At 40.4% G+C, this 25297-nt stretch overlaps 1 protein-coding gene across 8 annotated transcripts in view; it reads left to right on the top strand.

The window, feature by feature from the left end:
- The window catches only part of CDIN1 (CDAN1 interacting nuclease 1), a 481663-nt gene extending 463641 nt beyond the window's left edge, over positions 1-18022 (top strand). For 6 of the 8 annotated variants that reach the window (XM_056546010.1, XM_056546009.1, XM_056546013.1 and 3 more), the window contains one exon: positions 17281-18022. In XM_056546010.1, the coding sequence (XP_056401985.1) occupies positions 17281-17473 (193 nt within the window). In that variant the 3' untranslated portion in view covers positions 17474-18022. Of the gene's footprint in view, positions 1-15268; positions 15301-17280 lie in introns of all 8 variants that reach the window. The other 2 variants (XM_056546016.1, XM_056546017.1) reach the window with 2 other exon arrangements.
- The last annotated feature ends 7275 nt before the right edge of the window (positions 18023-25297 follow it).

The following is a 25297-nucleotide window of genomic DNA, read 5'->3' on the forward strand; positions in this document are numbered from 1 at the left end:
TGTAAAGTGCTCTGTGGGCGAACTACAATGCTCAGAAGAGAAGGAGCGCCATTGGGCTTTTGGAGAAAGAATTTGGGGACCCTATTTCGGAAACTACACCCCTCACGGAATGTAAGAAGAGGTGCAGTGAGCATTTACTGGCTTTTAACAGATCGTTAGAACAGTGGACTGTGCAAAAGAAAAAGAAAATTTTTCAGTTTTACGGACGACTGTTCAAAATATCGTTCAGACACCTGTGGGGTGTAAATGCTCACTGCACGCCTTATTATATTCCTTGAGGGGTGTAGTTTCCAAAATGTGATCACATGTGAGAGGGGTCCACTGTTCTGGCACCATGGGGACATGGCGTTCAATTCCAGACACATTCTCTTTCCAAAAGCCCAATGGCGCGCCTTCTATTCTGAGCATTCTAGTTCTCCCGCGGAGCACTTTACATCCAGATATGGGGTATTTATATACTCAGAAGCAATGGGGTTACAGATTTTGGAGGACTTTTTTCCTATTATCCCGCGTGAAAATGATAAATTTGGGATAACACCAGTCCATTTAAAAAAAAATTCGTCAAACATCTGTGGGGTGTTAAGGCTTATTATACCCCTTGTTATGTTTCGTGAGAGGTGTAGTTTCCAAAATGGGGTCACATGTGTTTTATTTTTGTTTTGTTTTTACATTTATGTGAGAACCGCTGCAACGATCAGCCACCCCTGTGCAAATCACCGCAAATGTACCTGGTGCTCTGACTCCTGAGCCCTGTTGTGCGCCCGCAGAGCATTTATGTCCACATATGGGGTATTTCCATACTTTCCGTACACATTTCTACCCTGTACATTCACATGGGGGGGGGGGGGGGCAAGCCTCCAGCTGTTGCAAAACTACAACTCCCAGCATGCCCTGAAAGCCGAAGGACATGTTGGGAGTCAGTTTGGAGACAGTTTGGAGACAACTGTGTAGTAGTGTCCAAACTGTAGCCCTCCAGATGTTGCAAAACTTAAACTCCAAGCCTGCCCAGACTATCCAGGCATGCTGGGAATTGTAGTTCTGCAACAGCTGAAGGGCCAGCTGTTACAGAACTACCCCTCCCAGCATGTCATGGCATGCTGGGAGTTGTAGTTTTGCAACATCTGGAAGGGCTACAGTTTGGACACCACTGCACAGTGGTCTCCAAACTGTGGCCCTCCAGATGTTGCCAAACTACAACTCCTAGCATGCCCAGACAGCCTTAGGCTGATGAAGCTGCTTTCCCGCAGCGAAACGCATTGCATCTTGGGAAATGAACTACCTCGATTTTATCTGATCTCCATTCCTTTTGTATCCTGCGCCACGTGGAGCCGGCGTTCTCCTTGAAGCCAGACCGATTGAATAGCTTGCCTAGCTGGAGGGCTGCGGATACACTACCATTACTACACTTGATGCACTTACCATTGTTGTTTATGACGTTACACAACCAAATCTGGTGAGCTACTGACTTATTTCATTTTTATACTGAGCATCTCTCTTTTATTACACCAAGAAGTGCTCTCCCTTTTCTTTCCTTTAGACCTGATCAACCAAAGGCAGGGAATGGGAGGAATTGGCACCCCTGCCACCTCACTCCTATCCTTCAGGATGGTCGGAGCTGTCTCTGACAGCTCTGATCATCCCTATTTTCCCTATTATCTGAATTGATCGGTGATTTTCTGTGATCGCCGAAATGGGGGAGGGAGTCTCAGGCCCCCCAGAGGTTTGCACGGGGTGCCTGCTGACTGATTTCAGCAGGCATCCCTGTCCGGTCCACGCCTGGCGAACGACAGGGACCAGAATTCCCACGAGCGTACAGGTATGCCGTGTGTCCTTAAGTACCAGGACGTCAGGGCACCCCTGTGTCCCAAAGGGGCTAAAGGGGTATACCAGGAAAAAACTTTTTTTATATATCAACTGTCTCCAGAAAGGTAAACAGATTTGTAAATTACTTCTATTAAAAAATCTTTGTCCTTCCAATAATTATCAGCTGCTGAAGTTGAGTCGTTCTTTTCTGTCTGACAACAGTGCTCTCTGCTGACATCTCTGCTTGTCTCGGAAACTGCACAGAGTAGAAGAGGTTTTCTATGGGGATTTGCTGGACAGTTCCCGAGACACGTGTCATCAGAGAGCACTTAGACAGAAAAAAAAACAACTCCACTTCAGCAGCTCATAAGTACTGAAAGGATTAAGATTTTTTTAATTGAAGTAATTTACAAATCTTTTTTACTTTCTGGCGCCAATTGATATATGAAAAAAAGTTTTTTCCTGGATAACCCCTTTAAGTCGAAGGTAAACACTAGGCTGCAAAAGGGGACATATGAGTAAAAAGAGCCATTATTAAAATGCATTAAAATGCCTTGTGAGGATGTTTTAAATGGGTAGTCCAGTTGAAAGAAATTTTTATTTTACTTTTTTTTTATTTTTCAAATTAACTGGTGCTAGAAAGTTAAACAGATTTGTAAATTGCTTCTACTTAAATATCTCAATCCTTCCAGTACTTATCAGATGCTGTATACTACAGAGGAAGTTGTGAAGTTCTTTTCAGTCTGACTACATTGCTGACTGCTGACACCTCTGTCTGTGTTAGGAACTGTCCAGAGTAGGACAAATCCCCATAGCCAACCTCTTCTGCTCTGGACAGTTCCAGACACAGAAAGAGGTATCAGCACTGTGGTCAGACAGAAAAGAACTTCACAACCCCCTCTAGTATACAGCAGATGATAAGGACTGGAAGGGCTAAGATTTTTACGTAGAAGTAATTTACAAATATGTTTAACTTTCTAGCACCAGTTGATTTGAAAAAAAAGTATTTTCCACCGGAGCACTCCTTTAAAGTGTCATTGTCCTTTAAATAAAAACTTTTGAGCAGTAGGAGTCTGTGTGTTCAGAAGTGTGCAGCAGCGTGCTTTACCCCCCGGCTGCTTTTGCTTTCTCACTGCACAAGTTTGTGGATCTTGCCTTCTGCAGTGAGATGGGGAGTGCAGCACATACACTTCTCACTTCTCTATCTAGCAATTGCTGGGGTCTGAACACCCAGACCCTGACTGATCCAAACTTCTGACATTTCTCTGATTTATGTTAAATGACAGGGACACGTTGATGTGGATCAATAAAAGGAAGTTTTATTGTTCATTCAAGCTGTTGTGCTGTACTGATCTGGATGACTAAAGACATAGATTAACACCTTGCAGTTAACACATTTAACATGTCACATGCTGGGAAAGTGTGTGTTTGACACCCAGTGGCTGAAGACAAGAGTGCTAACTACTAAGCCACCCCTAATGGTTCAAAATACATGTCCTCTGTATATCACTGTTTAAACATACCTTAATAGTATTGAAGTGTTGGGTTAGTTTTCAGAGTTGTCATTTGTGTTTGAATAGTTTTATGGAACTCAACCACCACTGCTATAACATGCTTGGATAATGTAATGATATTTGGTGAATAAATAGATCCACCATGTAGGGTTGCTTTGTTCGCAGGCTTTCTCCTAAGTTTACATCAGCAGGAATTAGGAAATAATGGGAAATACAAGAGACTGTCTGTGCCCTAACATTATACTGTTACTTCACATTAAGCACAGCTCCTTATTAAGGAAACAATGTCTGGCTTCGGAACATTGTTACTTGATATTCCAGGTGATCCATGTCACAAGGTGAATATTATACCGATTGCGTTGTAAACATTCTTAAAAGGAAGAGCGTAAGCTTTCCCCTCCCATCTCCCTTTCTAATTTATCCTTTCATCTGCTGAAAACATTTTTGGTGCAGACAAAAGAGCAGCATTGTTGCCAAGTCTGTGCCACGCATCTTTTCAGAAAAGCAGTGTGCACCAGGAAATTCTTCAGAGAAGGTATAATCAAAGCATACTTCACCCCACTCCGTAATGTATCAGCAGCTTTTCACATTCCTCCTGCACAATGCCTTAGAAAGTGAAAGCATGCACACAGGGAGACGGCCTACGACCTATTTGTCATGCAGCCTAACAGTCTGTAATCAAGCTGTGGCTTAAAATGCACACTGTGTAATTTGTGCGCAGATTAAGAGGTGTTTAAGAGCAGGAGATGTTTGAGAGCTAATGGCTTGCGGCTGACACCACAGTCTCTAGTTTTGCAACTTCTGACACCTGAGGCCTGACACCCGCTTCTTTATGCAGGAACAGGTGCCTTGGTATTGGACTGCTGACACCTGCAGGAAAACCCGGCAGAATAATTTTTTGTAGGCACTGGAAGCCAAAACCTTAAAGGGTACCTTTCATCAAAAAAACTTTTGATATATTATAGATTAATGTATGCAGAATAACTTTTCAATGGCATGTTATTAAAAAATATGCTTCTTTCTATTTAATTTTCCTCTTTGAAAAAATGACCACTAGGGGTCTCCCTTCCAGTTTTTTTTTTATAGATTTCAGACTCATGAACGAGTCTTAAATCTCAGACTGCAGCCGGGACAAAGACAAGCTCAACACTGCTCCCTGGCAGTGAGCAGTGGTGAGTTTGTCTGTGTTTCGGCTGCAGTCTGAGATTTAGGACTCGTGCATGAGTCTGAAATCTATAAAAAAAGGACTGGTAGGGAGACCCCTAGTGGTCATTTTTTCAAAGTGGAAAATTAAATAGAAAGAAGGATATTTTTTAATAACATGCTATTGGAAAGTTATTCTGCATACATTAATCTATAATATATCAAAAGTTTTGCAAATTAATGCAATGGTATATCTGCTTACCCATATAAAGTGGCATGACCGTGCCACGTACCCCTACGTATGTTTCGCTGGTGCCTTTGTCAAGAGGCTGCTGAGGCTATTATTGCGTGACATGTGACGTATTGCAAAATACTGCTCCTGGGTCTCCTTATACTTGAACTTTTATTGGAGTGGGACTCTTGAACTAATGTCACCTTAAAGCACCAACCTACAACTACTATGAAATTCTGAATTGCAGATTCATTGCGCTGCATTTAAAGAGAATGTGATATCAAAAATTGCCTATGGTTTAAATCAAGCTATTATGTTAAGCCTTCCTGTCCTATGACATACCAGTAAGTCGGGCCCGCAGGTCGGGTCCACGTCAAAACCGGCAGATCCCCGCTGCTATCAGCAGCAGATTTCTACCAGTAATGACTGGCTCCGATTTCCATCATTGAATTGGTTAAATGCCGTGAACAATAGTGATCACGACCTTCAAACATAAAATGCTAGTAATTCCTGGGGTCTAGGGGACCCATCTGAAGCTCCACAAGTAAAAAAAAAAGTTTTTAAAAAGATTTTAAAAATCCCCCCAATAAAAGTTCAAATCACCCCCCTTTTCCCATTGTTCAAATAAAACACTGTACAAATATGAAATTAACATATTTGGTTTCGCAGCGTGAGTAATTGTCCAAACTATTAAGTTATGATGTTCCTGATGCTGCACGGTAAAAGGTGCAAGCGCCAAAAAATTCCAAATGACAAAATTGCTGATTTTTGGTCACATGACATCCCAGAAAAAAACTTAATAAAAAGTGATAAAAGAGTTATAGATAAACAAAAGTGGTATTGTTAAAAATCTACAGCTCATGGTGCAAAAAATATACCCTAACATAGCTCTGTAGGTGGAAAAATTAAAAGTTATAGGCGTCAGAACATGACATTGAACAAACTTTTTTATTTTTCAAGTTTTCAAATGTTACCTTAAAATTAATCAAAAATTGGTATCCTTGGAATCGTACTGACCAATAGAATAAAGATAGCATATCAGATTTACCGTATTGTGAAGCCATAAAATTGTTGCCCCACAAAAGTGCTCAATTCAATATTTTCTTTTTTAATTTTGCCTTACATATTTTTTTTTTTTTGTGGCACACACTTGTCCCACAAAAAATAAGCCCTAATATACTTTTGTTAGTGGAAAAATAAAAAAGTTTTGGGTCTTAGCATGTGAGGAGCAAAAAACCATAAGCAAAAAAAATAATAATTATCGCTGGGTCATGAAGGGGTTAAACATACTTTGTAAGAATTTTTTGATTATTTTTTTTTCGAATTTCCAATTTTAAGCGTACCTGTTATATCACACAAAAAAGTTATATTTTACTCAGTACCTATTTCTGATCATGTACATATCATTATTGCCTAGTGTCTAGCTCCTATATTTACTATATTACCTTCTATCTGTTGCTCACTTGCTTTATCATGCTGTGCTTTGGAGGGGCGGTTCCCTCACTCTGCATGACTCATCTTCCTCCCTGAGTGCTGGGCCTCTCCATTCAATCACAGCAGGTTTCTCTGAAACCCCCTACTCTCTGCTGCAGTCTGATAGGACAGGAGTGAGCAAAGAGGATAGCTAGTCCCACCCTTACATACTGGAATTTGTCCCAGCATGTGCTTCAGCTTGGACAAAGATGATTCTGCAGCCAGACAGAATTATGCTCTGGATGGTATGGGGGTGTTTTTTTTATAAGCCATGATTTTTATAAAAAGGAAATGCATTTTATATTAGAAAGGTTGCCAAGATGTACAACATATAAAATATTTTTTAATCTGACAGTGCCCATTTAACTTTTGATATTTTAAAATGACAATCTTGCAGTTTCCTTTTCTTGGCATTAGTCTTAAAACTAAGCTAAGACTAAGAACATGAAGAGGGCCCGCAGGTTGGGTCCACGTCATGACTGGGAGATGTCCGCTGCTATCAGCAGCTGACATTTGCCGGTAATGACGGACTTCGGCGATCGCGCCGAGGTCTGTCATTTAACTGGTTAAATACCATGATCTATACAGATTATGACATTTAAACACAAAATGCCGCTATTCCCTGGTGTCTAGTGGTCCCATAGCCCCCCCCCCCCCATGTAATCGCGGGGGGGGGCTATGGGTTGCTAGGGAGGCCGAGGTCTTTCCGTCTCCTCTGCATCTTCCCTGGCTCTGTGATTGCTTAGGGCTCACTTAAGCAACCCTTAGCAATTGAGCACAGATTTCATAGATCAATAGCATTACATTCATCTATGTAAGCCAGCTGATGATGGCCATAGGGGGGGGGGGGGCAAAAAATGTGTATAAAAAAAGTTTAAAAAAAATGTAAAAAGATTTTAAAAAATCCCTCGCCTAATAAAAATTCAAATTACCCCCATTTTCCCATTTTTTAAATAAAACACTGTACAAACAAAAAAATACACATATTTGGTATCAATGCGTGCAAAATTGTCAATTATTAGATTATTATGTTTGTGATCCTGCACAGTGAACGGCATAAACGCAAAATAATTCCAGACACCAAAATTGCTGATTTTTGGTTACATTACATCCCAAAAAATTTAATAAAAAGTAATTAAAAAAACAGAAAAACACAAAAGTGGTACTGTTAAAAACTACAGCTCATGGTGCAAAAAGCAAACCCTAAAATAGCTCTGTAGGTGCCCTACAATTGTATTGCCCTAAAAATTGTGCAATTCCATATTTATTTCAATTTTGCCCTGCATATAATTTTTTTCTGGCTTTTTAATACATTGTATGATAAAAAGAAAAAAAAGTGAATCATTGGAAAGTCCAATGCAGAAAATACAACTAAGGCTGGGTTCACACTACGGTTTGTAACTACGGTTCCCGTATACGACTGGGAGGAGGGGTGGGCGGGGCTTAATCGCAGCGCCCGCACTCAGCCGTATTCGGGAACCGTAGTTAAAGGAGTAGTCCAGTGGTGACTCAGTGGTGAACAACTTATCCCCTATCCTAAGGATAGGGGATAAGTTGCAGATCGCGGGGGGTCCGACCGCTGGGGCCCCCTGCGATTTCCTGTACAGGGCCCCGACAGCCCGTGGGAAGGGGGCGTGTCGACCTCCGCACGAAGCGGCGGCCGACACGCCCCCTCAATACAACTTTATGGCAGAGCCGAAGCGCTGCCTTCGGCAATCTCCGGCTCTGCCATAGAGATGTATGGAGGGGGCGTGTCGGCCGCCGCTTCGTGCGGGGGTCGACACCCGCTATCTGGCCGGAGAGTCGGGGCCCCGTACAGAGAGATCGCAGGGGGCCCCAGCGGTCGGACCCCCCGCGATCTCAAACTTATCCCCTATCCTTAGGATAGGGGATAAGTTTTTCACCACTGGACTACCCCTTTAATGTATGTCTATGAGCCGACCGGAGTGAACCGCAGCCTCCGGTCAGCTGCTTTTTCGGCCGTATGCGTTTTCCCGACCGCAGGCAAAAACGTGGTCGGGAAACCGCATACGGCCGAAAACGCAGTACAAACTAAGGCTGGGTTCACATCACGTTTTTGCCATACTGTTTTCAATCCGTTTTTCTAAAGAAAACCGTATGGCAAAAAAAAGGATGGAACAGTATGGGAAAAAAGTAAACCGTATGCGTTTTTAAACAGTATACTGTTTTTAAAAGTGCATACAGATCCGTCCGTTTTTATAGAAAAAAAAAACATACATTTTTGAACATTTTGTACATTTGTAATGGGAGGAGTCTTGGGTGGGGACTTTAGGATTCAAATGCGCATGTGCAAAGTAAAAACGTATTTGTTTTTCCCGTATGGAACCGTATACATGTGCGTTTCCCATTGACGTCCATGTTAAAGAAAAAAACGTATGCGGTTGCAGTACGGTTTTTGAACCGGAGACAAAATCGTGGTCAGCCACGAAAAACGGATTGAAAACAGTATGCCAAAAACCTGATGTGAACCCAGCCTTATACAACTTTTTCAGTTGAAAAACAAAAAAGTTATGGATCTTAGAATGTAAGGAGGAAAAAGGCATGAGCCAAAAATCTAAATTTGCTGGGTCATGAAGGGGTTAAAGGGGTACTCCGGTGGAAAAAAAATTTTTGTTTGTTGTTTTTTTTTATCAACTGGTGCTAGAAAGTTAAATAGATTTGTAAATTACTTCTATTGCTTTGTTAGCGGCTGTATACTACAGAGGAAATTCTTTTGTTTTTGGATTTCTTTTCTGTCACAACCACACTGCTCTCTGCTGACACCTCTGTCCATTTTAATAACTGTCCAGAGCAGCATATGTTTTCTATGGGGATTTTCTCCTGCTCTGCACAGTTCCTGACACAGACAGAGGTGTCAGCAGAGAGCACTGTGATTGTGACAGAAAAGAAATCCTAAAAGAAAAGAATTTCCTCTGTAGTATTCAGACGCTAATAAGTACTGGAAGGATTAAGATTTTTTTAAAGTAATAGAAGTAATTTACAAATCTGTTTAACTTTCTGGTGCCAGTTGATTTAAAAAAAAAAATGTTTTCCACCGGAGTACCCCTTTAATGCCTTATTTTCTAAGCTCAGTCGTACAGTGAAAGGTGAAATTAGTAGAGATAACGGTGAATCAACCACAGCAGAGATCAGTACCCCCTCCCTGTAGAATGACCTCTAAAAAGTTCCCAGAGAATTTCCAGTAGCATCTCCAATGTATCTGAATGGGACAGGCCCTGTATAGTGTTTTCTATGTCCATGGGTCCATCCTGCTGTAAAGCATTCCCTTAAAAAGAGATCTGGCAAGATGGCTGCCTCTATAATAATGTACAGAAATTGATATATATCTTTTGTCAATTTGGTTTTATTTACATTTTATTTATACTGTGTGTATCAATTTCCATATGTAGAAAAGTTAAATCCATGGTAACAGATAAATCACATGGTATCCAACACTTTGGTGTGCATTTGATACCATGTTAGGTTGGTGGCTATCTTTTATCATAGAGTTTAACGTAGCCGTTGCTAGATTATAATTTTACATAATTCTGTTTGTTTTTTTTGTTTGTTTTTTTTGCAAAAACTGCTTCTCATGTGTGGATTACAGTGAGCTTTCTTTTTACATGTGTGTTGTGGGTTGATTTTGGAATACTTGGAAGGCCAGCTGTGAGTCATTGCTTTTTTTTGGCTGCATTATCACTATGCCATACACTTACAGCATGGGCCCTGTAGTGCCCAGAGACTATGATAAACACTGTTGACACTATTTATAGTGCAAGTGCCAGCGCTAATAGCACTTATAATATCATTTATTTTAATCCTATCACCTGCTGGCCATCCTTCTTTTTGTGCTTATTGGTTTGTACAGACTTCTCTCACATAGATCCAGGCTGTATAGGTACAATAAAGCAGATTTGTAGTCAGCCTAATGCTACCCTATAGGAGGATAGAATTGTATGGAGACAGGTTCCCTCTCTTAATAGCCAGAAAGAAAAAAAAAAAAAAAATATATATATATATATATATATTTATATTCTGCCATTTGGATAATGGAAGCATTCAGAAAATATACGTAGATGCCCAGCTTAGGTGTCCAGTGTATTCTTGAGGAGAGTGCTCCCCCACTATCTGTGCCATTTTGGCTAATAGGAGAATTGTCTTGTCTCCAGAATCCTGCCTGATCGCTTTAGTATTTGGTAAGATGCGCAGGACTCAGGCCCCCACCAATCATTACTGACACGTGGCTTTGGCATGTCAGAACTTTTTTTTTAAGCAATAGCTACACTTTATCCAATGAGCACATTCCCCTTTTGTAGGGGAAATTGCTCATTGCTGACAAAAATGGGACCTGTCCAATAGACAAAGCCTGTAGCTAGTCTACAACTGCAAAAGGAGTTCAGTTTTCTAAGGGCACCTCTTGGCACCAATGCCTTACATTGCCCAGGCTGTAGTCAATTATTTTCAGCTGAAAAATTCTGGAACACTCCAGAAAGAAACATGGGAGGACATGGTTTAATAGGGGTATACTAATAATGTGTGAGCTGCCCTCCATGTATGCTCTCCCTCCTTTCACACTTAGAGCTACTGAATATATCTTCCTCCTTCTCCCTGCTGCTATTTCTAAGAGAAGAAAGATGAGAAGAAGAAAGCCCATCTGATTTAGAAAGTTTCTTAATTTTGCATTCCATTGCATTGCATTCAAAATAAGAAGAAAATTCAGTACCGAATTGTCAATTGCTTTTAATGGGTAGACAGTCAAAAACACTTTAAAGGCAGTGTTTATTTTTAACAGTGATATGCTTATTGTTTTGTTTTTTGTTTTTAAGAAATGTCCTATTAAAAGCTGTGATTACTTTTTTATGTTAGTATGGGCCAATCCATGGGATAAATATGCAATATTATGAAGGTATATAATATTTTCTTAGACCTGTATGTATATTTATATATGCCTTGTGTAGTTTTATATGAAATTGTTGTCGGTTAGTAGCCGCCACAAATAATCTGTATAGGAATTAATGATGGCCCCACCTTAGAGTAAGCAACAGCTTGTATTCTTTTGTGTGTGGTTAGTCATTGTGACTTTCCGTTTTTGGTTTTGTAACTTGACATTGATAAATCATAGAACAATGCAGTCTATTTAGTGAGCTGGTAGAAGAGCCAATCGGGCAAAACAACTCCATACTTCATGCATGCTGTTTTATCTTGGCAGAATAGCAAAAGGCATCTTAACCCCCAGCTCATCGTACAACATGAACTTTGAGGATTGTAATGAAGAACTGTAAAATTAAACTGGTCTACTTGTGGCTTTGGTTGAATACGGACTCATGAAGATAACCACTGTTCATATGCCCTTCTCAGACGTCTCTCTGAGCCAGAATGCCATGTTGTTAATGTGAATAGACCTTTGACAAACGTGCCATCTTAGCATTAGATTATGATTGGTTAGCAGCCATGTGGAAGTGTCCTAAGGCAAAAATTGCCAGCACCAAATTTTCGAGGAACTAAAGCATTATATATGTAGTTCTATTTGGCAATGTGATCAAGCCTATCAGCTTTCCGCAGTCTCTGAGCTGTCAGCAGCTGTCAGTTTTGGATGTAGCAGTAGATGTAGCGCCCCTAGAACACTTTGTGGAGTAACACAAGGCAGTCAACATGTTCCTGTCAAGATATGAAACTAGGGGACATTCCCGGATGTAACTGCTCAAGGGAGTTTGCATGCAGTAGAAATCTATCTACATGTTTTAGCCAACAACAAAGTTTTGCAGCAATGGTATCTTTTACCACCTCTGTAACAATTATTGTTTTCAGTTGTTAATAATAACAAAATAATCTGCAGATTTGGAGTTAAGTGACTGTAATGTGGTATTTTAATCCTTGACAACCACCAATTGTCATATGGCAGTGGGCAGTGCCGGTCATCAGTCTGCAGCGTTGATGCAGTATAAGGGACTTTGTGGCTCTGGGACCAGTTCTACAGTAAGAACCAAAGCTGTCACGTACATCTCCATTTGTGGGCATCCTGTGATCCTGCCCATTTATCCCTTTGGTTGGTATGTTACTGCGGCATGATCAAAGAAGATTCCTTACACTGACTGATCAAGTCACTGTGTTTCCCAGTGACCCAATCAGACAGCTGGGAAACGATAAACAAGCAGCCTTGAGGACCTAAATATAAATGATGATTAAACATATGAAATGTTTAAGCGCTTATAGGAATAAAAACAACGTAATAAGAGAATTAATAAAGTACAAATAAAGAAACAAAATAAAAAATATTTAAATTAGGCATTTATAGTGGATGCATTACATAAAAATAAAAAAGCTACATATACTGTGTATCTGTACATCCATAGTAACCTGAAGAATTAGTTTAACAGAAACAGAAACATGGCAAAACATTTTCGGGGAAAAAAATATGTATATAAGTAACAAAGCAATATGAGTGGCTTCTGCTGTGACTGACCCAGCTTAACCATTACATAGACAGCCATTAACTTGATATTTCTCTTGCAGTCCTCATTGCTGAGTATATATTAGGTTGGACAAAACTTAAAGGAGTACTTCGGAAGGAAAATTATATTTTTAAATCAACTGGTGCCAAAAAGTTATACAGGTTTGGAAATTACTTCTATTTAAAATCTTAAGGCTTCCAGTACTTATCAGCTGCTGTATGCTCTAGAAGAAGTTTAGTGTAGTTGTTTCCATTCTAACTACAGTGCTCTCTGTCCGTGTCAGGATTTGTCCAGAGTAGGAGAAAATCCTTCCAGGAATCCTCTCCTGCCCCAGACAGTTCCAGATATGGACAGAGGTGTCAGCAGAGAGCACTGTGGTCAGACTGGAAAGAACTACACAAATTCCTGTGGAGCATACAGCAGCTGATAAGTACTGGATTTTTAAATAGAAATAATTTACAAATCTGTGTAACTTTCTGGCACTAGTTGATTACATTTTTTTAATTAATTTATCTATTTTTTTTATCTCAAGAGTACCCCACGGAGCGGATCAGAGAACAACTGCAACCACCCGGTCCCGGCAAATCCCACTGACTTGAATGGGGTCCATCAATTCAGTGGGGAAAAAAAAATAGGACATTCAGTATATTTTTTTTTCTCTGCTCATCTCCTGTCCTTCCAAAGGACTGACCAATGGAGCTTCCTTTAGTGTAGCCCACTGGCAGTGTGAACGAGCTCTGAGGGTTCACAATTCTGGACACATTTTCAGATTAGGTTGTTATTGTGAGACAATCCCTTTAAATGTATCCATTACCTTTTAGTTGATTCATTATTTATGTTCTGTTAATCACAGTATTCTAAAATATTCCTCAGACCATTTTTAACCAATAATCTTTTTATTTTTTTTTTTTAGTTTTAACACAAATTTTTGTTTACTGTAATGAATGACTGTTTCCTAACCCTTGTGTTTCTGTCTAGTAACTGTATTTAGACTCCTTGCTAAAATAATATGCCTTTTTTTTTTTTCTTTCTTTTTTTTTTTTTAACCTGAAAATGGTTTGTTGTGGTATTGACCTGACAGGCAGTGAACAGGTTAACCTCTGGGCAGCTCATGTTTGGGTAGTTTAACTGATTAGTTTAAAAAGACAGACTATTGCTATGAAATTTAACTTCCTTGCTGTTTAAAGCCCCGCCATAAATCCACATATAAACTGTTACATGACATTGCAGTGAACTCAACGGTTCACATTGTAACAGGCATCTTCCCCCGCAGTGTTTTCTTTGGCAGGATCCCCCAGCAGGCTCTCGTAAATCACCTGGTGAACCCTTGTTCATACTAAGCTGGGGGGATGGCTTCTAGTGAGGAAGCTCCATGAACTCTAACTTTAAAGATGGGCTAAGGTTTTGTGAAATGGGTCCAGGGTGGGGCATTGAAATGAAAACAAATTTGGGGATTCACGATCACAACCTTTTATCACTGGTCTGTTGTACATTGATCAACACTTGGCAGTTTATAATACAGAACAAAAAGTGTGGGGAAGGGGGAACTAACACAACCACATGTGAACAAAGCAGTTGCGTAAAACAGTAGTCACACATGACAATGTCTAGATATTTGTCATTTATCTTTTTAAATGTACCCAAAATAGGGTAAAAATTTATCATCTTATGAGTCCCTCAATGCTGATTTATGGCCTAATTTTACAAGAATATTCTGAATGAAAAATCTTTGACAGTGCCCTAGAGAAGGCTGGAGTAGTCCTTTCTCTTAAGTGTTCTCAGTAGGGGAGAGGGGCCAGTTTAAGCAACCCCCATGTATGTTTATATAAGTGAGGTGAGGTTGATGTGTAGTGCAGTGCTCTGATTGATGGTGATTACTTGTTTATGAACCCTAGGCTGAAGGTCTGAACTTCCTCGAGGGCCAAATAGTTCAGGGGGCTGTTTCCTGAGGCTGCCCGAGGGATCTCTCCATCTGAAAGAGGGAGGAATGGATATGCAGTCACAGGCAGACAGCCAAGTCTATGTGTAACAAATGCAGAATGATATTGATATGTAGATCTCATATATTTGTTTTTCAAGTAAAACAGCAGGGATCTATGACTAAAATTAGATTGTGGATGACAGACCTTTATTTTTGTATTTGGAAAGGCTTCACATCAGTCTGTAAATTTTATATGGGGTCGGACATTCAAAAACATTTAAAAAAAAAATTTAAAGATTGTTTTAGATAATAAATTACATTTCATTCCAACTTATAGGTTTCATACCCCTTATAGAAACATACAATGTGTCAGCAGATAAGAACCATTTGGCCCATCTAGTCTGAATCCTATCAATGGTCCCTGGCCCTATCTTATATGAAGGATAGCCTTATGCTTATCCCATGTATGTTTAAACTCCTTCACTGTATTTGCAGCTACCACTTCTGCAGGAAGGCTATTCCATGCATCCATTACTTTCTCAGTAAAGTAATACTTCCTGATATTACTTTTAAACCTTTGCTCCTCTAATTTAAAACTACTAACTATGTAACTATGTCCTCTTGTGGTAATTTTTCTTCTTTTAAATATGCTCTCCTCCTTTACCCTGTTGATTCCCTTTATGTATTTATAAGTTTCTATCAATCCCCTCTGTCTCTTCTTTCTTCCAAGCTATACATGTTAAGGTCCTTTAATCTTTCCTGGTAAGTTTTATCCTGCAGTCCATGTCTATGTCCTTTTGGAGATACGGCCTCCATTACTGCGCACAATACTCCAAGTGAGGCCTCATCAGTGTTCTGTACAGTGGCATGAGCACTTCTCTCTTTCTACTGCTTATACCTCTCCCTATACATCAAAGCATTCTTCTAGCGTTTCCTGCTGCTCTATTACATTGTCTTCCTACCTTTAAGTCTTCTGAAATAATTACTCCTAAATCCCTCTCCTCAGATACTGAGGCCAGGACTGTGTCAAATATTCTATATTCTGCCCGAGGGTTTTTACGCCCCAGGTGCATTATTTTGCACTTGTCCACATTAAATTTCAGTTGCCAGAGTTCTGACCATTCTTCTAGTTTCTTATTTATTATTATTATTTTTTTTCCATTTGGCATATCCCTCCAGGAACATCAACCCTGTTACATATCTTTGTGTCATCAGCAAAAAGACATACCTTACCATCGAGACCTTTTGCAAGATCACTAATTAAGATATTAAACAATATTGGTCCCAGTACAGGTCCCTGAGATACCCCACTGGTAACAAGACCTTGCTCCGAATATACTCCATTGACTACAACCCTCTGTTGTCTGTCACTCAGCCACTGCCTAATCCACTCAACAATATGGGAGTCCAAGCTCAATGACTGTAGTTTATTAATAAGTCTTCTATGTGGAACAGCTTCAAAAGCCTTACTAAAATCTAGATATGCGATGTCTACTGCCCCTCCGCCATCTATTATTTTAGTCACCCAGTCAAATAAATCAATAAGATTTGTTTGACATGATCTCCCTGAAGTAAACCCATGTTGTTTTTCATCTTGCAATCCATGGGACTTTAGATCCTATCCTTTAGTAGGGTTTCCATGAATTTCCCCACTATTGATGTAAGACTTACTGGCCTATCGTTGCTTGATTCCTCCCTACTGCCTTTCTTGTGAATGGGCACGACATTTGCTTATTTCCAATCTTCCGGGATGACTCCTGTTACCAGTGATTGGTTAAATAAATCTGTTAAAGAGTACCTGTCACTAAGTAAACATGCTTCTCTTTGTTTTCCCCCTTGTCATCCTGAGTCCATATCACTGTTTCTTTTTCAATTTGGGCCATTATTTATCAAGTTATAGCCTTCTAAAGTCTGCTCACTTACTCACTGCTTTAGCTGCTGCAGGGGGGCTTTACCCAGCAGGCGTGACGTCACCTGAAGCCTGCATGGTAACGCTTCCGCCCTTCCCTGCTCTATGCTGTGCTCGGTCTCGGGAGCGAGCATAAAACAGGGAGCCAATCATGGCAGATTGTGCAGATTGTGAGGCATACAGAGAGAAGGAACATCGGAGCGTGCTGCCTGCTGTGCACCTTGCGCTACATAGCATATGTGAGGGGCGGGGGGACACAAGGCAGGGGGGAAGATATTATGTCCCTGCTCACAGAGCCCCGTGCGCTCCCGCCTGCATGATTGACAGGCAGGGAGCGATAGCTGAGCAGAACCGCATTTCCGGAAAACGGACCAGTGCCCTTCGGACACTGGTCCTAAGCCTATGCAGCGGCCTATGCAGCGCCTGAAAAACACTATGCTAGAGAGACCCCTAGTGGCTACTTTTTAGCAAGGTAAGAACTGATATAAATATTATTTTTTGTTAATCAACGTATATTGCAATATGACTTCTTTTTACATAAGGAATACTATATAAAAACTTTTACTTGATGACAGGTACTCTTTAACGATTTTGCCAGCTCACCACTAAGCTCTTTTAATAATTTTGTGTGTATCCCATCAGACACCTGTGACTTATTTGTCTTCACTTTAGATGGCAAACGTAGAACCTCTTCCTCTGTAAAAACACATGCATCAAACGATTCATTAGTCTTCCTCCCTAATGTATTTAATGCTTGCACTGTCATCTCTTCAACTTTAGTAGATGTTTAAGCTTTTAGATCCTTGCCAATGTGATGCATTTGTATGTTTCAGGTTTGGGCCTGGCCTCGTCATCTACTGGTTTGGGTTTATAGAAGAACTTGACTGCCACCGGGAACGTGGTATACTGCTGAAGCACGAGTTTCCTTCTGACATAGTAACACTGCGTGGCTGCATGGCACTGGAAGAAGAGCAAGGCCAGGAAGTCGAAGAGTGCAAGTCAGAGAAAAGCCAGGAAGCACAGTAATATTTACATGCAGGTTTTAAATGTTGAACTCCAGATGAACTGCAGGACAGGGTTACAGAGCTACCTTCTCATACAAACACTCAGACAATCTGTTTACCTTCCTTCCCAGCTGCCCTTCTGGCCTATGCTACAGCCCAAAATCCACACACTATCTCTAACACCTCTGCTTCTGCAGATGCTTTGCGGACATACACACTGGCCTTCCTTCCGTCTGCACCCTTTTACTCTCAGCCAAGAGGAAACCAATGCTCTTCTGACGCCCCTTACTGTTATTACTCTCCAAATATATTTGCAGAGGACCCATGCTATTGGGCGTGTAATTCACTAGGACAATGACTAAGAGTGAATATAGGAAATTTATGTAACACATCCAGTAGAAGGTTGCCAATAACTTATATTTGATTTGTTTCTCAGAAAATCTGAAAATGCTACTATAATTTGTATAATTCTTGAGTACACATACAGTGTTTCTGATAATAACATGTACATATATACATTATAGACTGGGATTTCCTAGCAGAAATGACTTGTCACCTAATAAGAACTAAATGTTAATGTATGATTTGTATACAAATAAAGTTTTTATTTTTATTTTGTATATGTTATTGGTTGTGGCTTGTCTGCCAACTTCAGTACATTAGTGTGTGTGTGTGTGTGTGTGGTCCATTTTTTCCCCCAATATTAATCCCTGACATATGGCTCTAGATGTGCAGCTGTATGTTTCGGCTTAGTTGCGTAAGTCTCCTGTTGACCATTCAGTTGCGTAACTTCTGCTTTTTTTAGCTGAAGAAAAAAGATATACTGAATTATATCAACCAAACTAACGCTAAAATAGCACTCTTTTATCAACCAAGGGGACCACAGTGGTTCCATTCAGGATGTGCACAGGGAGTAGAGCTGGGGTAATCAACTATATTTAGTGAGGGTCCGCTTATCCAGGTCTGCCATCTGGTGATGGTCCGAGCTGAACCTAGCGGCCGCAGTTCCATGAAAGAAATAAGCAATGTCTTTTGTAGAACATTACATAGGGTAAAATGAGCTGTGAAGTGTGAAGGACGTTAATCTACTGTTACCTGAATACTGCCACACACAGTGTCCCTGGTATAATACTGCCACACTCTGTGCCACTGAGTATAATACTTCCACACTCTGTGCCACTGAGTATAATAATGACACACACTGTGCCACTGATTAGAATACTGCTACACACTGTGCCACTGGTATATTACTGCCACATGCTGTGTCACTGGTGTATTACTAACACACTGTGCTCTTGGTATAATACTGTCACACACTGTGTCCCTGAATATATTACTTACACACTCTGTGCCCCTAGTATAATGCTGCCACACACTGTACCCCTAAGTATAATGCCACACACTGTGCCACGGAGTATAATACTGCTACACACTGTGCCACTGATAAAAACTGCTACACACTGTGCCACTGAGCATAATACTGCTACACACTGTGCCACTGGTATATTACTGCCAGACGCTGTGCCACTGGTATATTACTGCCACATGCTGTGCCACTGGTATATTACTAACACACGTTGCCCTTGGTATAATACTGCCACAGACTGTGTCCCTGAATATATTACTGCCACACTCTGTGCCCCTAGTATAATGCTACCACACACTGTGCCCCTGAGTATAATATCAATGAATAATGCCTCCATGCCCCCACAAGAACTGTGCCCCCCACATGAACTGTGCCTCCTCATGGACTGTGCTCCCCCATGAACTGTGCCGCCATGGACTGTGACACCCCCCCACATGAACGATGCCAACTTATGAACTGTGCCCCCTCTCATGAACTGTGTCACTGAACTTTGCCAGTGTGTCCCCCCAAATGAACTGTGCTGGTAATAATTCCCTGTGACTCTCCAGCTGTTGCAAACTACAACTCCAATCATGTGTAGGCACAGATGGGGAAATACAACTATTTACCTAACAGACTCACCTTCCGTGGTCCCGTGCTCTGGCCTCTTCTAGTCAGGCCTGGCCAGAGGAGATGTTGCAGGCAGCACTAATCACGCCGTCTGCATAACAGTGGAAGCGCAGGGCAGGGAAAAGAGTCTTCCCTTGCTCTGGGCCGTGCTGAGCTGTTTATTTGTATCAGTGTCTTAAAGACATTAACACAAATGAATGAGGGGATAGCTAGCTCTCCCTCTGAATAACTGGCAGCGGCAGTCCAGATATGGACTTCGGTCTGCCAGCTGAGTACCGCTGGAGTAGAGTCAAGAAGCACTTAAAGGCAAGTGTGTGCAATATACAGTGAATCCTATTTGGGAAAACCACCCAAATTTTGCATTGAAAAGGGATCTTCTGTGCGTTTGGTCTTCTCAAAGAAAGTGGCCACTATCCTTATCCAAAATTTTATCTGTGTGATAGAGGTTTTGCTGTAGTCAATTACCATTGTGCTTTATTTGTGGAATAATGCAGGCCTGTTTCCATACCCATTAAAAGTCTCAGTATATTCAGTAGAAAATAGGCCTGTCCTCTCAGCCTCATCACTCCTACCGAGCAACAGGATGTCCATAGCTGATCATTACTGTAAATGACATGGAGAAATAGTGGATTTTGTTTTGCTAACAGACTTGTCTTAAAGGGGTACTCTGGCGCTAAGCCATCTTATCCCTTATCCAAAGGATAGGGGATAAGATGCCTAATCGTGGGTGTCCCGCCACTGGGGACCCGGTGATCTTGCACGCAGCACCCTGTTACAATCAGTCCCTGGAGCATGTTCGCTTTGGATAGGGGATAAGATGTCTTAGCGCTGGAGTACCCCTTTAAAGAGAACCACACTAAACCTAATACATCGGGTTATAGTGCAAGGGAACCTGAGTAAATGATGTTTTACCAACTAAAATCAGTCAAGCCATAATGATATGAGAGTGTAGAATAATGAATCTAAAGGAGAAGGGCAGGCATAGCTCAGGAAAGCAGACGGAGGCAGGGAAGCTCGGCAAGCCAGCTCCCGCCTTCATTACGCACAGGAGGTATTTTGCATACTAGCAATGGGGGCTGTGTTTCACAGATGGCTGGACAGATTATATTAAGTAAAACATAATTTTACTCAATCTCATCCACACTATGATCGAGTGCATTGGGTTTATTGCGGATGAACAGGCTGTCAGTATCTCTTTAACAAGTCCCATAACATAGTTCCAAAAGTCCCAAAATTTTATAAAATTGCTGAAGGGTTCTATCTTACAGATCTCCTCTAATATGTTTAAAATAAAGAGTGTGCAATCTTATCAAATAATTGTTGACATTTGCAGAGTGGAGCACATTCCTCCAACTCTAGACTTTAACTAAATAAGTAGGAATTGTTTTGTATTGGTTTGTATCACTTCAAAAGTAGTTTATTATTTACTGTTTTCCAACTGGTGGCTTCAAATGGCTTATAGAGTTTTATTTGACCCTTAGTTCTGCTATGATGACAGTTTATGTCTCTATAGGCTTCTAGCAGATATTTATGACCTCCTGTCTAGGCTCCTGTAATACTGGACAGCACAAGGGAGCAGTAATGTTGGCTAGATGGGCAGCAATATGAGATGGCATATTGTGTTGATAATACTATGAGATTAGAGGGATATGGAAGGTTGTGAAAGATGTGGGGTCTTCTCAAAAACATGATCTTGTCTCCAGCAAAATAAAAATGCAGGCATCTGCCAAAAATATTATGAACATTAGAACGTTTAGTAGCGTATTGTGCTTACAGTCTATCAAGCAAACAAGCAAAAGAACAGAGAGGTGACTGCGTAAGCAGGGTGGTTAATTTCCCACCATCTGGAAAATGGCTGATACAGAAAGATCAAGCATCCTCAACATCCAAACACACTCTAAGCTGGACTGTGTTAATACGTGAAATCTTTTCCAATACAAAATATTTGGCAGCACTTAGCAACCAGAATAAGTCCACTCAGTCTTAGCTCTTTGTCACTACCTCTACAAAGACACATGCTGATATCAAAAGACAGAGCACTCCTCTTCAGGGGAATTTATCATCTGAATAAAAATATTGTAATACCGGGATAGGTTTATGTAATCTTAATTATGCTACAGGTGTCACATATGATGACTTTACAGTCTAGGACTCCAGTTTATGATCGAGTAATCAGCTACATTGTCTTGTATTGCTGCTGATGCTGTGTATTGGTTAGCTGTCTAAAATATAGGGGAATTTAGCAATTCATCGCTTAATATTACCCTTGATACTTTAGACTACATGAAGATCTTTCCTCTATGTGTTGGTTAAGACTTGCTAGATCTGTTCGGAGTGTGGTTATAAAGGATGTTCTCAAGTACCTACAGTTCATCAGTTTCATTGGAGCATCCTCAGGTAGGAAAAAGGAAAATCCGAGCTGATAGGCGCTGTCTCAGCAGGTTTATAAATGGGAAGGACACATGATAGATGTCCTAAAATCAGATTTATTCTCAATACAGCAACGCGTTTCTGGTCCGGAACAGACCCTTCGTCAGGCTAGGTGCATCCCCACAGGGTGAGTGCAATTTCGTCTGCTGTACACTTGTGTGTATTGTGACATTTCACTAGGAGGGGCATATCTCTTTTTTTCTTTTTCTCCTGTGTATTGGAGCATCCTGTAATCATTATGGATTATGCTTTTGGATAGGCAACATCTGTGTATAATTTTTCAAGGCTCAACACCTTGGAGGTCTATCATAGTTACCAAAATACAGTACAGTAGTCCTAAATCGGCATAATTTATTCTGAACATCTTGTCAAAACAGTGAACTAGGCACTGGGCTGTTGTATACCTTTATAGAGTATTAAGTCCGGGAAAAAAGTATAGTTTTCATGAAATTGGGAAACCTATTCAGATTCAATTTAGCCACTATCCATAGATTCTTTTAAAAGTTGATCTTTAAAGGGGTATCTATAATTTAACATGTCATTTTTTTTCATTGCAGGGTAAGTTTTTAACATTTGGTCTGGGGTGGATACTATAAGTCTATAGTCTGTGTTGTATGGATATGCATATGTAGATGAACACTGCTTGGAAGGCGTTTCTCTCACTTACAATATTAATAGCATAACACATTGATATGACATTGGTTTTTATCAGTTGGGGATTTCTAAACCAAAGTGTCATGACCGACCCATTATAGTGAATGGTCAGCCACATGACTTGGGAAAAACAGTACAAATGACCACCCCTCAACTATCACTAGATAAAGCCAGGAGAAGCCAGCAGCTAATGTTTTACTTTCTGTTCTTCGTCACTCATTGCATAAAATGAGCTTCTCTGTACGTCTATGCAACAAACTGGGCAGAGCAGAGAGCCAAAGACTGAAGCTTTTCCTGTTGATTGGTGGAGGTCTGAACACCCAGACCCCCACCAAACAAACTTTTTGACATATTTCCCAGGAATAGTTTTAGTGTAAACCTCCTGCTGCTTCTTTTCAGTAGATTTTCTGTGTTTCTCTCTCAGTATATGTGGCTAGTTGAACACCCCTCCTTAGTCTTGTTTATCTTTTTTACTGAGTATGTGAAAAGATTCTTATTGTGGGGAGGTGACTGTTTCTGAAGCTTCAGCACTTTCTGTTTTGGGCAGAGTAGTAGACTGGGATTGCAGTTGTTTAGCATTTACTCTTAAAAGGAGAGAACATGATGCATTTTCAGAGGCGGCTGGCTCATCTCACAGGGATCCCTCCGCATACCACATGGAGGAGCTAGACTAAGCAAACTTTTACTGAGGCAGACACAATAAAGCTGTTAAAGGGGTTAGCCTACATAAGGTGACTTTACTAATTATCTGTCAGCCAGTAATGGACATGCTTACCACAGATTTGTGCTTGGTTGTAGATGGCCGTGTCCTGTGTCCCCATCACGCTGGCTTGTTTGTGTGAACTGGCAGTTTCCTGTTTCTGTGTCCTCCCTCCAACTACAATTCCCAGAATCCCTTGTTTCTAAGTTGGAGGTAACTTATCTCCCTCCCACACATCAGCCACCCCACACACTAAAGAATGATCTCCCTCCCACCCAGTGGTCGCCCCACCCATTAAAGCATAGACACACTCACACACACCTGATGTATTGTTTCATTTGTTTCATTTTGTATGCTGCTAAAAATGAACATCCGAGGCAAAGATCACATAAGAATTGTGAAACCAGCCATCAAACACAGGTATAGAAACTATATTATAAACTACACTAACTTTACAGCCCCTGTACCTCAGTCAAATAAAATCCCAGAATACCCCTTTAAAAAAAAAAAAAAAAGCAGCAAGTGACGCAATACAAAAACTAATTCTGGACTATATGGGGTGACATGAGCAATTTTTCAAAAAAGAAAGTCTTGATAATTTGGGGCAGGATTTAACAATAAACTTATTATTGTTAGGACAACCCCTTTAGTGTTCAAAGCTCCAAATCGGTGTCTTTGTATTGTATAGTGGCACCAAAAAGGTAATAACAAGCAATCAAATTACATGTGTAATGTAACCCAGAAAACAATGTATAATCTCTCTCAATCTGTGCTTTGAAAATTCTGGAAATAGTTGTGCATAATCTGTTTATATTATGTGGATATATTTAAATAGAATTTATGAAGTTCTTTTGATCAAGCCCCAAGTTTTTGGACACCATTGTATGCATCTCTTCTATAATTTATTGTGTTGACCCATTCTACTCTTTGTGTACTAGCCATATCTTAAACAATAGCAGGAAGGTGGAAACCACAAGAGGAACTGCAGCAGGTTTGTTTATTACGGAGTTCTTAATTATATCTTCCTTATTTAAAGTTTTCATTTCTGGCACAGTATTGAATAGTACCAGCTTACATAATATTTCCTTTTACAGAGAGGTTATATTGAGGTAGCCTGATCTCATGAGCCGACGTCTGTGTAAGTCCTAACCTTTCCATAACCTTTTTTATTTTGTTTATAGCTCACTCACAAGGACGTTGGTGGGAATGTACATTTACTGTAAAACTGATTGTCTTTTTGTTGAAAAGTCACTGGAGGTAAAAGCTAAAAATCCTAATGAATATAACATAACTAGTATCTTAGGATACAGAACCAATGAGATATCTGTGTAAACTAACATCGCGATCATTTTTGTGGCAATTTTCTACATACTGTAGTCTATTTCCTATGTTTTCTAACAATTGTACAAACAATTATTACTAATTATTACTTATTTAAATGCTAAACTGCTAAGATTTATTTCTGAAGCACAAAGATATTCCTTAGCTCTTTACAATTCCAAGGGTACGTAATTGAGACATTACAGAAAGCAGACGTTACAGAAGGGAGGGCCTACTCGTAGGAGCTTACAATCTATGTCAGAAAGTACAGAAAATGGTCCAGCTATTGTTTATATACAGGTAGTGTACATAAAGGTGGCTGGACTAGCGTAACAATGGCGGATGGCTCCTACTTAATACCACTTACTACCACCAAGCTGCATTCTCTGCTTCACCTTTTTTCTTTGTCTGCTTCCTCCCCTGACCTCCTGTTTCTTCTCTTGTGGCTGCAGTTCCTGGTCTGCAGAGAGCCTACCAGCCCAGTTTCTGTATGATTGTTCAATTGAACTGTTATCTTAGGACTTCTTCTCCTCTCATCAGCTTTTATGAGGAATAGGCTCAAGACTGAAATTCTGTATATTGTATATCTTGATTTTTCCAAAGCATTTGATACAGTGCCATATAAAATGAGAATGCTTGGGATGGTGGAGAATGTGTGTAAGTGGGTAAGTAACTGGCTCAGTTATAGAAACAGGGTGGTTATCAATGGTACATGATCTTACTAGTGGTGTACCACAGGTTCCAATTATGGACCTATTATTCTTAAT

This window comes from Hyla sarda, chromosome 11 (genome assembly GCF_029499605.1).
Source record: "Hyla sarda isolate aHylSar1 chromosome 11, aHylSar1.hap1, whole genome shotgun sequence".
NCBI lineage: Eukaryota > Metazoa > Chordata > Amphibia > Anura > Hylidae > Hyla > Hyla sarda.